General features: G+C 35.3%; 1 protein-coding gene across 1 annotated transcript in view; it reads right to left on the reverse strand.

Annotated features, from left to right (window-relative positions):
• Positions 1–10,109: 10,109 nt before the first annotated feature.
• CCDC102B (coiled-coil domain containing 102B) overlaps positions 10,110–13,803 on the reverse strand; it is a 129,585-nt gene continuing 125,891 nt past the window's right edge. The window contains 2 exon segments of the mRNA XM_032595436.1: positions 10,110–10,152; positions 10,154–10,410. Of these exon segments, the coding sequence (XP_032451327.1) occupies positions 10,110–10,152; positions 10,154–10,410 (300 nt within the window).

The raw sequence follows: 13,803 nt of genomic DNA on the forward strand, positions 1-13,803 counted from the left end.
ATTGAACGTGTTTTGATTTATTGGAAAACACGTTTTTATTTATGGGAATTTACTGGAAACTCAATTCAATTTTTTTTAATGGAGAAGAAAATTCATGGACACAAATAACTGAAAATCCCAGGGGTATCTTTTTTAAATTAAAATTTTATTTTAATTCCACTATAGTTAACATACAGTGTTATATTCATTTCAGTTGTACAATATGGCGATCCCACAATTCCATACATCACCCAGTGCTCATCGGAAGTGCCCCCCTTAATCCCCATCACCTGTTTCACCCATCCCTCCCACCCATCTCCCCTCTGGTAACCAACCATCAGTTTGTTCTCTGTAGTTAAAAGTCTGTTTCTTGGTTTGTCTCTCCCACCCCCCATTTGCTTGTTTGTTTTACTTCTGAAATTCTCCATATGAGTGAAATCATGGTATCTGTCTTTCTTTGACTGACTTATTTCACTTATTTCATTATACTTTCTAGTTCCATCCATGTCATTAAAATTGGCAAGATTTCATTTTTTTAATGGATGAATAATATTCAATCTGTGCACACTTGGGCTGCTTCCATTATTTGGCTATTGCAAATTATCAAAACTACAATGAGATATCTCTGCACACCTGTCAGAATGGCTAAACTCACAACAACCACAGGGAACAAGTGTTGGGGAGGAAAAAGGAACGCTGTTGGTGATGATGCAACCTGGTGCAGCCTCTGTGGAGGATAGTGTGGAGGGTCCTCAAAAGGTTAAAAATAGAACTACCCTATGATACAGAAATCGCACCACTGGGTTTCTACCCAAAGAATATAAAAACACTAACTCAAGGGATACATGCATCCCTATGTTTATAGCAGCGTTATTTACAATTCCCAGGGGTATCTCGATCCAGACTATTGCTTAAGCCAGAGGCTCATTATGTCTCCAGGTCAGGCCCCTCTCCACACCTCAACTCTCTTTCTCATGTAGCAACAAGTGAAAGGATGATACTTTTTACAGTTCTGAGTCTATATTTTCTCAGGTTTAACTTTAACAGCAGGAAAATGCATCTCTTCAAAAAGTCTAAGCATCATTATATTTCATTTTTTCTGATGTGGTTACTTGTACATAAATAGCAAGTGTGCCCAGAAAACTTAAACGTGTTGATTGTATACACACAAATCTCCTACCCAACCTGGAGGCAGAGGCAGGTATCAACCTTAACCACAGGATGTGGCCTGAAATTTGAGGGTGGAGTTGATCCTAGAGGAAAATCAGTGCATGTTAAGTAGAAGCCAGGTGAATAGATGTTATGGTTCCCAAAACAACCACCATCCAGTAATCTTTATCACACAAAATGGATGTTGAGTCTCCACACACATTTAATTTTATGTTTTGCCTTGACAACATGAAGATTTTCGTGTAGATTTTATATCTGCCGATCTTAGATGACTTAGGAACTTCCTAATTGTCTCTATCATCTTGGATTTGTCAATATTGGCCTACTACACTGTTAAACTTTTCTCATGTATATGTAGCTCTGCATGTCTGTGTAATGGGGGTGGAGGAATGCTTTATGTACTGTGTATGTGTGTGTGTGTGTATATATATATGTATATAAATATATATAAAATAGGCATATGTAATATGTATATAGAATATATATGCATTTCTATAGTGTGCATAAGGCAAATAAAATGGTGGGACATATTCTTACATATAAGGATCATTCTGTCCATTTTGGACTTGAAGAGGAGATTCATTTTCAGGTTGTATACCAATAAAAGTAATTCTATTTCTGTGGTGAGGTGAACATTGATTATACTGTGCAATGTTTGCAACACAAAGAGATAAAGATACAGAGCAAACTGTAGCCATTCTTAGGTAAAGAAGTAATCAACAAGTATTTTGCTGCAGATGCTAACAGAAAACTTCCAAAATAACAATTCAGAACAGGCTCCTTAATTAAAGAAACTAAGCTATATCATTAACATACTCCAGGAATATCTGAATTGATGGATAAAGTCCTTAAAACAACATAGAAAGGTACTTTAATCTCAGTGCAAATAAATTTGGACAGAAAGGAACAACAGGATCTAAGGATAAAGCAACTAGGAAAGGTCATGACAATTCTGTTAGCTACACAAACTAAGTATAACCACCAGATCCTTGGAGGGGAGTACCTACAAAGTTAATTTAGGCGATCCCATGACTTCTTTTTCTGTGCCTTCCCCGCTATTTCCACAGCACATGGACTTTTGCTGAGCACATCTCCTCCAGAGGCCCACCAGCGGTCTTCAGAATGGGCCTTGGAGCTCCATCATCATGCCAGGGACCTGTGAGGGAGTGGACACAGATTTTAGAATCTCAGAACCTCAGCTTTCTTCCAAGTATCTCTGCCCAACAGCCACTTGTCTCTTCTACTGCACACACTTAGATTCATCTCAGAAAATTAGTAGATTTCAAGCAGATTTCACTTGCTTTTCCCCAAACTTCACCAGAAGCAAATGAGCCCATGCACTTGTTTACTTCATATGGAATACCATTCCTCTCCAGGTAATGATTTCTTTTTTCTGAACTCAGTCTGAATCATCATTTTCCAGGAAGAAGCGATGACATGAATCTACTAACTTTCAGCGTTTCAGAGAGTCGCCACTATAGACTTCTTTGTTGATCATTTGATTTGACTGTAGGCTTCATGAGGACAGCTGTTACACTGTGTGTCTTGCCACCTTTATAAACCCCATCTACACTGTGTCTGAAAGATAGATTGGCTATCTCAACATTTATTCCAGATTGCTTCCAGTTTTCCCTCTTGTATTGCTAAACATCTGCATTTTCCTGAATCTCTTGTAGCTAGAGCTCCAGATAATCTTTAGATGCTGGAAAATAAATGTGCTTAAGTAAGACCTAAATTTGGAGCTGATTTCAGAGGAGGAAGAATGCCAACAACACATTATAGAGCTGGCAGTCATAGGGTGACTTGTATCCCCAGCTTACAGCTAAGGTGGGTGATCATGGAGGCAGCGATGAAACCGTGTCATTGAACTCTGTCTCTTCCTGACACCTTCTGTGGAGAACTCATTCCTTAGTCAGGCCTGTTCCGTGGTAATCCACCAGAGGTCATTCCTATACATCCAACATGGAGTTTGCCCCCCGAGGCCTTCTAAGTCATCCGATTCCTTATATTATATACCTTTCTGTTATTTGTCTATTTTTTGATATCTACAACCAAACTGTGAGTATTCAGTAAATGTTGGTTGAACCAATCCATAAACAAATGAAAAAATAGATATTATGTGACCTTAAATGATTTTTTTTTGTCTATGATAGATGAGATTACCTTTCGCCCTTTATAAAATTATGTCTTAATATTCTTCTGTTCTCAGTAAATGATAAATTATGAACATATGCAAAATAAGTAATGGGATAGTTTGCTCCTTCCGAAAATTCATATTGCCCAATCACAGAAAAAACTGAATACTTTTTAATCTAGTTTTGAAAAAAATACACTGATACTTCCTCTACAACCATTAAAAATAAAAACTAAAATGGATTTTTTTCTTCAAGTGCATTACATGCTAATAAGCAAAAAGCAGATAAGACAAATCTAATAAAAAGAATGAAAAAGGCATTCCTCCTATGGTACAAGCTAAGCTAATAAGCAGTGACTCATTCAAATATAAAGACTAGAAAACATTAAAACTCAGATAATTATCTGGAGAAAAGGACACATTTGGGTTTTTAAATTTTGTAAATCCCAGTTTTCTCTTTTTTTCCTATTTGTATACTGAGCCAAAGGACATAGTTCTAATTATGAAATGCTCATTAATATGGGTAAAAAAACATTCCAGCTACGTCTGCCCAAATCATGCCAAATAAACAGTTTCTTTGGGAGAAATTGAATTAATTCTATCCGGCTTAAGGTAGGATAATTAATTTTAACTGGCTTAAGGTAAAATTATTCTTGTAATACAGACTCAGCCGGCTAATTATTTCTCCATATGCTACCGTTCTCCCCACACCTGCCTCACCTTGGCACAGAAGACCTCTCACATTTCCCTGCCCTTCTCCATGTTGTCAAGGACATGCCACCAAAACAGGCACCAACTTGCCTCCAGGGCAGAGGACCACGTTTTCAAGCATTAGAGCAGATTAGAAAATAAATTTCATTTGTGATATTTATTTAAATTAACTATGAGGTATACAAAACATCCTTGAAAGTAATTTGAAATTACCATTAACAAAAGATATTTACCTTAACCCCTAAAGTTATACACATACACACACACACACACACACACACACACTTCAAATCAGAAATAACCTAAAGTCATTTATAGTTATTACAAAAGGTATAATATATTTTTGGAACATTCTTTATTGACTCGAAGATTTCCAAGTTTAGTGAAAATAAAAATCACCTAGCTATTTGCTTGCTTTCTTTCTTTCTTTCTCTTTTTTTTAAGAGATTTTGGCTGAATCTATCAACATTTTATTTTTATTTATTGTTTCGCTGTTAAAACAATTTTTTAAAGTTTTTATTAAAATTCCACCTAGATAACCTACAATGTAATTAGTTTCAAGTGTATAATATAGTGATTCAACATTTCCGTCCAGCACCCAGTGCTCATCACAATTGCACTCCTTAATCCCCATCATCAACTTAACTGGTCCTCCCACCCACCTCCCTTCTGTTAACCATCAGTTTGTTCTCTGTAGTTAACAGTCTGTTTCTTGGTTTTACTCTCTTTTTTCCCATTTGCTCATTTGTTTTGTTTCTTAAGTTACACATATGAGTGAAATCATATGGTATTTGTCTTTCTCTGACGGATTTATTGCATTTAGCATAATGCTCTCTACCTCCATCCATGTCATTGCAAATGGCAAGATTTTATTCTTTTTTAAATGTTTATTTATTTATTTTGAGAGAGAGCGAGCACATGCATGAGAACAGGGAAGGGGCAGAGAGACAGAGAGGGGGAGAGAGAATCCGAAGCAAGCTCCATGCTGTCACTGCAGAATCCCACGTGGGACTCGATTCCACAAACAATGAGATCATGATCTGAGCTGAAATCCAGAGTTGGATACTTAACCAACCGAGCCACCCAAGCGCCCCAAAATTTCATTCCTCTTGGTGGCTGAGTAATATCCCATTGTGTGTGTGTGTGTGTGTGTGTGTGTGTACAGCACATCTTCCTTATCCATTCATCAGTGGACACCTAATTACTCTTTAAAAAATATATACATTCCCACTTGTCAAGTCGCATGCCTATTAATTCAGAATTTTTATTTTCAGAAAGCACCCTATCTGGTACAGTAGGACCATGATTCAATTGTTCAAGAAACATTGATTTAGGAGACAAGAACATCTAGTTTACTTTTAAATTCCTTCTCTCCACCGTGTGAATTTAACCGAACATACATGGCATAACATGATTTCAGAATGCTAGAAAAGGAGCTGAATGTGAAATATGAATGTAATTGGCAATTATTCTTTCTCGATTGACTTTCTATTCCCTTTACACTAAAATAGAACCACCTTTACACACACACACACACACACACACACACACACACGGACAAGGAAGTATGTAATGGAGAATTAAAGTTGGTTAAAAAGCAAAGAGATGATTTTTGTTAGTTACTGACATAGTGATGCTTCCTGTCTTCTGTTTTCCTAGAATTTAAAGAGAATTAGAAAGGCTGCCAAATGCTGTGGGAATTTAAATACCATTAAACTAAGCACAATAAAATGATAGGGAAACACAAAGTGATGGGCAGTGGAAGAGAAATAAGAAATGAAAACGCTCTCAATTATGTCAACAAACATATTAAATTTAACTGCGTGAATTAAAAAGAAAGAAATCCAGCAAGTGGAAAGAGTACACTACGTGGGATCAGGAGCCAACAGCTATTTTTGTGAAAATAAACTGAAATTCTAAAGAAATATTACATTATCCTCATGAACCCAAATTAGTGCTTTATTTAAACCTAGTAGCTAAGTTTTGGAAAACATAAGATAATGGGATTTTGGTGCTGGAAGAATCTCAGCTAGAATCTCCAGATTCTTTTCTTAAAAATGAGGAAACTAAAGCACAAGGAGGATTATTTGGTCAAAATATTGAGTCTGAACCAGGATAAGAATTTTATTCTTTCTAAACCCTGGTCCTAGTTTCCTGTTATGGACGTACTGAATCACACATTTAGCAGTTACCACTTTCATTGGATAATAATGTGGAGGATCTTTGGAGTCTTTGTTTTAAAGGCACTAATTCATTCACGAGGACTCTGCTCTCAGACCTACTCACCTTGCCAAAGCAACACCCCCAAATATTATCACATTTGCAATAAAGTTTCAGCATATGAACTTTGGAGGGACACAAACATTTAGTAGATCTCAATATTCCCAAAAGTCAGCTACAGATTCAGTGGAGTCCCTACCAAAAACCCAATTGCATTTTTTGCGGAAATGGAAAAGCTGATCTTCAAATTCATACGGAATTTTAATTGGCTCGAAATAAACAAAATTATATTGAAAAAGAAGAACAAAGCTGGGGGAGCCATATGTCTTGATTTCAAAATTTACTACAAAGATACAGCAATCAAAAGAATGTGGTACTGGCATAATGGTAACTACGTAAACTAACGGAATGAAATCGAGCCTCCAGAAATAAGTCCACAGCTCTATAAACTACTGATTTGCAACAAAGGTGCGAGCACCATTCACTAGGAGACAAAAATTCTCTTCAATAAATTGTGTGGGAGCAACTGATTCACGTGTCAAATTATGCAGTTGGATTCCTATCTTATACTATATATATAAATTAACTGAAAACAGGTAAAACTATGAAATTCTTTTTTTATTCTTCAATTTTTTATTTTATTGTTTTTTACTTTTAACTGTCTTAAAAATTTATAAATATAATTTATTGTCACTTTCTTACACCATACACAAAAATAAAAGTCTTAGAAGAAAACATAGGGGCTAAATCTTCATGCCTTGGATTTAGCAATGGATTCTTAGAAATGAAACTTTAAAAGCACAAACAGCAAAAGAAAACTAGATGCATTGGATTTTATCAAAATTAAAAACTTCGTACATCAGAAGACATTCCCAAGAAAGTGAAAAGACAACCTAAATGGTACAAAGTGTTGGGAAATCATATATCTGATAAGGGTTTAATATCCAGAATACATAGAGAACTCTTACAACTCAGCAACAGAAAGGGAAACAACCTTATGTTTAAAAAAGGGGACGGTGGGGGGGGGGGAGAGGCAAAGAATTTGAACAGACATTTCTCCAAAAAGGATATAGAAGCACATAGAAAGATTTTTAACATCATTAATCATGAGGGAAATGCAAAGCAAAACCACCATAAGATACCACACTACACAGCCATTTGCAGGAGTATAATTTTAAAAAGACAAAACCAAAACCAATGTTTCTGAGGTTATGGAGAGCTCGGAACTCTCATACACTGTGACAGGAATGTCATGGCTAAGCCACTGTGGGGAGCTGATTCCTCCAAGCATTAAATATGGAACTACCATAGGACCCTAAAATTCTACTCCCAGATACATGCCTAAAATAATTGAAAACAGGTACTGAAATAAATGGATGTACATACATGTTTATAATAACATTGTCCAAAAGAGCCAAATGATGAAAACAACCCAGGTGTCCATCAGCACATAAACGGATGAACAAATTGTTGTCTTTCCATGGAATCAAATACTATGCGACCGAAAAGGAGAATGAAGAACTGATGTACACACGAACCTTGAAATCTTATGTATGTTAAAGAAGCCAGACACAAAATGTTACATGTTGTATGATCCCATGAAATACCTAGATGGGTAACTCCATAGAAACAGAACGCAGACTTGCTGTTGTCAGAAGATTTGGGGGCGGGGAATAGGAGTTACTAATGCTTACTGGGTTTCCCCTGAGGATGGTGAAAACGTTTTGGAATCAGTTACAGGTGGTAGGTGTACAATACTGTGAATGCATTAAATGCCACTAAGTTATTCACTTCAAAATGGCTAATTTTATGGAGGTGCCTGGGTGACTCAGTTAGTTAAGCGTCTGACCCTTGATCTCAGCTCAGCTCTTGATCCCAGGGTCATGAGTTCAAAAACAAACAAACAAAAAAGAGAATATTATGTAATATAACTTGACTTTGAGAAAAAGGAAAAGAAAAAAGAACAAAATAGTGAGTGTCTCAGGCCTACAGGTTTTTCCCCTCAACTTGTAGTTTTATTTTTTTATTTGTATTTTAGCTTTAGTTTTAAGGAAATATTATAACCATAGTGTTTTTTCATTTTAAATAAGAAGCTAAATATTATTTCCTATCACTGCTTTAAATCAAGCTAATATAAATCAACTGATAACAGCTATGTGAAATGCCAATCATTTTGTAATAATATAGTGGATTATTAGTAGTATGCTAGGCATATCAACAGAAAATGATATAATTTCATATCTGAATGTCACAATTTATATTATAAAATTTCATGAAGTTCTAAATCTAGAATATATAAGTCACCTAAAGTGTCAAAATTTACATCTTGGTTTTAATTGGCTGTGGGGTAAAATATCATTGATCTGGTATACATGAAGCAAATTTTAAAGGATATTATAAGCCTGCAACAATCTTATAGACCTCATTGCCCTCTAACATAGAATAAAAAAGAGAGTATAAGAATTAAAGATAAATCAAAATATACAATGAAATTTAATGGAAATGGAACATATGTTTATTTATTTGGGTTGGGTTGGGATGGGTTGGGATTTACTATTCATAATTTTAATTTAATAATCTATGACAGCATTTGTTTTTTTTATAAGAAAAAGTGAAACTCCACCCAGTGATAATATATTCCTAGAAATAATGCTTCACATGTACAAAATCTTATTTGTGTATCTTTTCTCCAGTGAATAATCACAAAACAACGAAAAATAAAACTTTTACTTTTGAGTTTATTTATAAAAATCAATTCATTGTCTGCATTTACATGTGCGTTTGAATGCATGAACGCATGTGAGTATTTCAGGGTGAGTGAGGGCAGTCATTATATTAGAGAAAATGCCACCCTCTTTTGTAGTATATTGATTTATTTTAATTCAGTGTGAACTTTCACTAGATACCTCTTTATGACATTAACAAATGGTACTTAAGCGTCTGTCTCTGCTAACTTCAGAAATTCTTGGAGAAAAGAACATTGTTCTGGTCAACCCACACAATCTAATTCACTTTTGCTAAAATGTATACAAAATCACGGATGTGTTTCTAAGTTTTATGAAATCACTGAATTATCAATTCATGAAAGACACTTGTGTAGCTCAGTGTTTTGCTACAACTAAGACATTCTTCAAAATGAATTATTTTAATTTTTATATACCAAAATATATTTCACATACAAAAGGGTTAAAAATTTCCATATCTCTAAAGTCTCTACAGTAGTATAAATTTTTACTAATCACTGTATTGAAAATTAAAATTTCTAGTGTACCACAGAAAGCAAAGCTATGTAAGAATGGTTAAAGAAAAACGTGAAATAACCCTGTCTAATAACATCAAATGATGTTATTTTATATTTAAAATTATTATTTTACAACAGCATAAGAATAGATATATTTATTCTTAAATTATTCAATAATTGTATGAGCAATGAAGGCTTTAAAAGAAAAATAATGAGTGAGGAAGTTAACAGAGCCATAGGTTTGCCTGATAAACCTCCGAGTGAAAATAAAACATTTCTGAGGATAAAGTTACTAAGCAAAATAAATACAATGTCATTCCTATTCAAGAAATGGACACTGTCAGTAATGTAAATTCATTAGGAATTGACTTTGATGGCCTTTCTACTCTTAGATTAATTCATCATTTTCCCGAGACACATCAATTACCACTCTGTCACATTAGCTTTCTGAAAATGACCCATTGTGTGACCTGAAGGAAGAGAGTCAGTTGCCAGAATGATTTAAGAAAACAAGCCTCCAAAAAGCTCCACAAAAGGCATGTTGACTAGTTCATGGGCTTTACCCCATAGAATACTGACCACTTTTTCCAATAACTTTTCACTTCAAAACGTGTTATTTGGAATGGAGAATACAAACACTGCATATCTACAGAATCAAGGCTTTCCAAGTACAAACCTCCCTGTCACTGAATAAAGTAGGTAAAGCAAACGAGCACTGAAAGGTATCATTTTTAGAAAAATCGTTGGGAATTACAACTCTACTTTTCTCCATTACAGCAAAATCAGGACATATTTTGATAAACATTAGCCTATTTGTGTTTGCTCCCATTTTGGTTATTCTGTTATGTCCTCTCACTTTATAGTCGGCACAAATTCCACTTTTCCCTTCTTCTTCCCTCATTTGTCTTCCCTTGTCCTCTCTTCTCTCCTCTCCTCTCTGTCCTCCTAAAAGTTCCTGGAAACGAACAAAGGGAGGAAGAGAGGTGGAAGTAAAAGCTCAAAAAGAGATTAGATTTGGTGAAGTCCTTCAAGTTTTTTCTTTTTCTTTTCCCCAAGCCCTGAAGATGTTATTTTCTTAACCTCACGATTTATGGGTTGTCTTGAAACTTACTTCTCTCTGTGTCTCTCGTAGGCATGGTCCCATCTCTCATATCTCATATTGATTAGTAATTTTGCAATGTATTCATTAAAAGTTCAGGTGTGCTGCTGTTTTTGTTTTTTAATTGTAAAAAATTGATGCACACATAGCCTTAACATAGGACAGGAAAACAACCACAATATGGACATTCATGTGATGAGATCATCTGTGTTGAGGAGAATCTTTGTCTTTAAATTAACAGTGCAATTTAAAATTAAAAGATGTTTTCTTTAAAAATCTATTCCCTGTAATACTGAAGCCAAAATATGCAAAAATGTAGGCAAAATATAGCACTCTATATATTTCAAATATATATGCAAAATTCTTCCCCTCTTGTATAATAAGGATTTATACAAAAAAATCATCAAACAATGAGAATGTTACAGTTCAAGAAATTAACACAATTTATCGATATGGAGATTTCTATGAATACCCGGTAGTTTTGTGTCTGTCACAGACATTTGTTAAATGCAATAGATACAAACATAATGTAGTAAGAGAACTTGCACCTCTTTTAGAGACTGATAACTGAGTGGTTACTGTTTTATCACTTACATGCCAACACTTATTTCCACTATCTCCCTCATATACAGTATTTACATCCATATAGATATATGTTACTTCTATACGATAATTATATACTTATATACACATGATACTCCTATATGGAACTTACATGCATAGTTTATATACATATAAATTAGGTTTTATTAAAATAATATTAAAATTACAATTTAGTTTCATGTTATAATAAAATCTGCACTATTCTCTGGACTTAGGCATGTTCTATATGCAGCTTTGATCCGTTTGGCATTTGGGGACACAATCTTGATCCCAGTGGGGATCTCTGTGGCACCAAGGATTTTGACCTGCAGCTGTTCTATGATAATTATTTTGGTTCATGTAGGGAGTCTGAATTCTTAATGAAGAGTAAGAATCACTAGCACCTCTTCCTGGTCGTCAAGATAATATATACTTGAGGAATAGTTTTCTGATGGATGAACACACCCACTGGGTTGGTTAGGCCTTCCAGAATCTTCTCAGTTTCCAAGTTGTGTTTAGTTCTAAGTGAAGAACTGCACTTGTCTCAAAGACCCCAGGGACGGACTCTGTGCCCTGTTGACAGGACATGCCGATTGGTATATACCAATCGTATATACCAATATATATACCAATCGTATATACCAATGCCAGTTCCAAACAGTCCCCAATCAACTCTTGTATTTCCTAACTGACATACTTTATGTTATAACATTTTGAGGTAACCACATAGGAATCAAAATGAAATAGGATTAATTACTTCGCCTGTATTCCCATTATACTTTATTCTTAGCAATCAGCATGATGTCCTCTTGATAATGATTTATGTATTTATATAGACTTTAAGCCCATTCTGGGCAGGGATAATGATTCGTTCATCTTCACATCACCCACAGAGTATAATATAAATGTTTGTTAGTTCAGGTGAGTCAAACACACCCAGGTATTTTGATGATCAAACTTGTTTCATAACTGAAATAATTCTGTGTTTCCACAAGTAGAAACACATAAAAACATCTCTACAGATGTTATGTATATCGGAACCACTATTAAGGCTGGTTTCATACAACATTTTGCTGTAACAAAATGGATATTTGCACTTTCAAGTCACAAAACACAATGCAATTTAATCTTGTATTTGCAATTAATCTCTAGAATCACAAGAAATAAGGAAAGGTGAAATGGAATTCAACTTTTCTGGCCATCTTTAGCTTTTAGAGCTCATATGAGTATGAACTACTTATATAACTAAAAGATATGAGCTTATCAAACTCACTTTTAATTCACTGGTAAAGAAACGGAATGAAAAGACAGAAGAGTGCATTAAGATACTATATGTACTAGGGGCACCTTAGTGGCTCAGTCCATTAAGCGTCCGACTTCGGCTCAGGTCATGATCTCGTGGTTTGTGAGTTTGAGCCCTGGGTTGGGCTCTGTGCTAACAGCTCAGAGCCTGGAGTCTGCTTCGGATTCTGTGTCTCCCTCTCCCTCTGCCCCTCCCCTGCTCATGCTCTGTCTCTCTCTGTCTCAAAAATAAATAAAACATTAACAATTTTTTTAAATAAAAAAAGATACTATATGTACTTTAATGGAAGAAATAGAAACGAGATGTAAATGTTTTGCAGCATGTTGACACTAAAACACACAAATTGCAACTGCCATTAAGAGATTATTTTTAAAATCTAAAAACAATTTATTTTAAAGCAATCCCATCTATAGCAGTAATTATGTCTACTGACTTTAGGATAAAATAATTCCAAGACAACCTAAATTTCTCAAAGCCAGATTTTGAATTTAAATCTAGTTTTAACATTTATGTTATAGGCTACAAAAGCTATTTGAAACATGATGCATTGTATTGACTCCAAAACAATTTACTGAGACTAAAAAAGAACCAGAGAAGAGTAAACGGAATTGAAACTAAATTGAAACGTTTATGCAGATCCTTACTAAAGTTACTGACAAATGCCTATTACACAGTTGTTCAAACTAATGGAGAAATAGACTTACTTAAAAATAAGATCAATTGCTTAAAAAACACTGGGGCAAAACTGTAAAAGGAAATGAAAAATACAAAGGTCCATCCTTTCATTTTCTCTTCCTTTTGGAAAAGCTTGAAAGTGTTGGATTTGTCATAGTGTAACATTTTCTTTTTTTAATATTTTATTTATTTTTTATTTTTTTTAATGTTTATTCATTTTTTTTTTTTAATTTTTTTTTCAACGTTTATTTATTTTTGGGACAGAGAGAGACAGAGCATGAACGGGGGAGGGGCAGAGAGAGAGGGAGACACAGAATCGGAAACAGGCTCCAGGCTCTGAGCCATCAGCCCAGAGCCCGACGCGAAGCTCGAACTCACGGACCGCGAGATCGTGACCTGGCTGAAGTCGGACGCTCAACCGACTGCGCCACCCAGGCGCCCCATGTTTATTCATTTTCTTGAGAGACAGAGAGAGAGAGCAAGAGTGGAGGAGGGACAGCGAGAGAGGGAGACACAGAATCCGAAGCAAGCTGCAGGCTCTGAACAGACAGCACAGAGCCCGATGCGGGGCTCAAACTCACAAACCGTGAGATCATGACCTGAGCCGAAGTCGGACGCGCTTAACCGACTGAGCCACCCAGGCACCCTAATAGTGTAACATTTCATACAAAATCTGTTACACTGTTTCC

This window comes from Lynx canadensis, chromosome D3 (genome assembly GCF_007474595.2).
Source record: "Lynx canadensis isolate LIC74 chromosome D3, mLynCan4.pri.v2, whole genome shotgun sequence".
Taxonomy (NCBI): Eukaryota; Metazoa; Chordata; class Mammalia; order Carnivora; family Felidae; genus Lynx; species Lynx canadensis.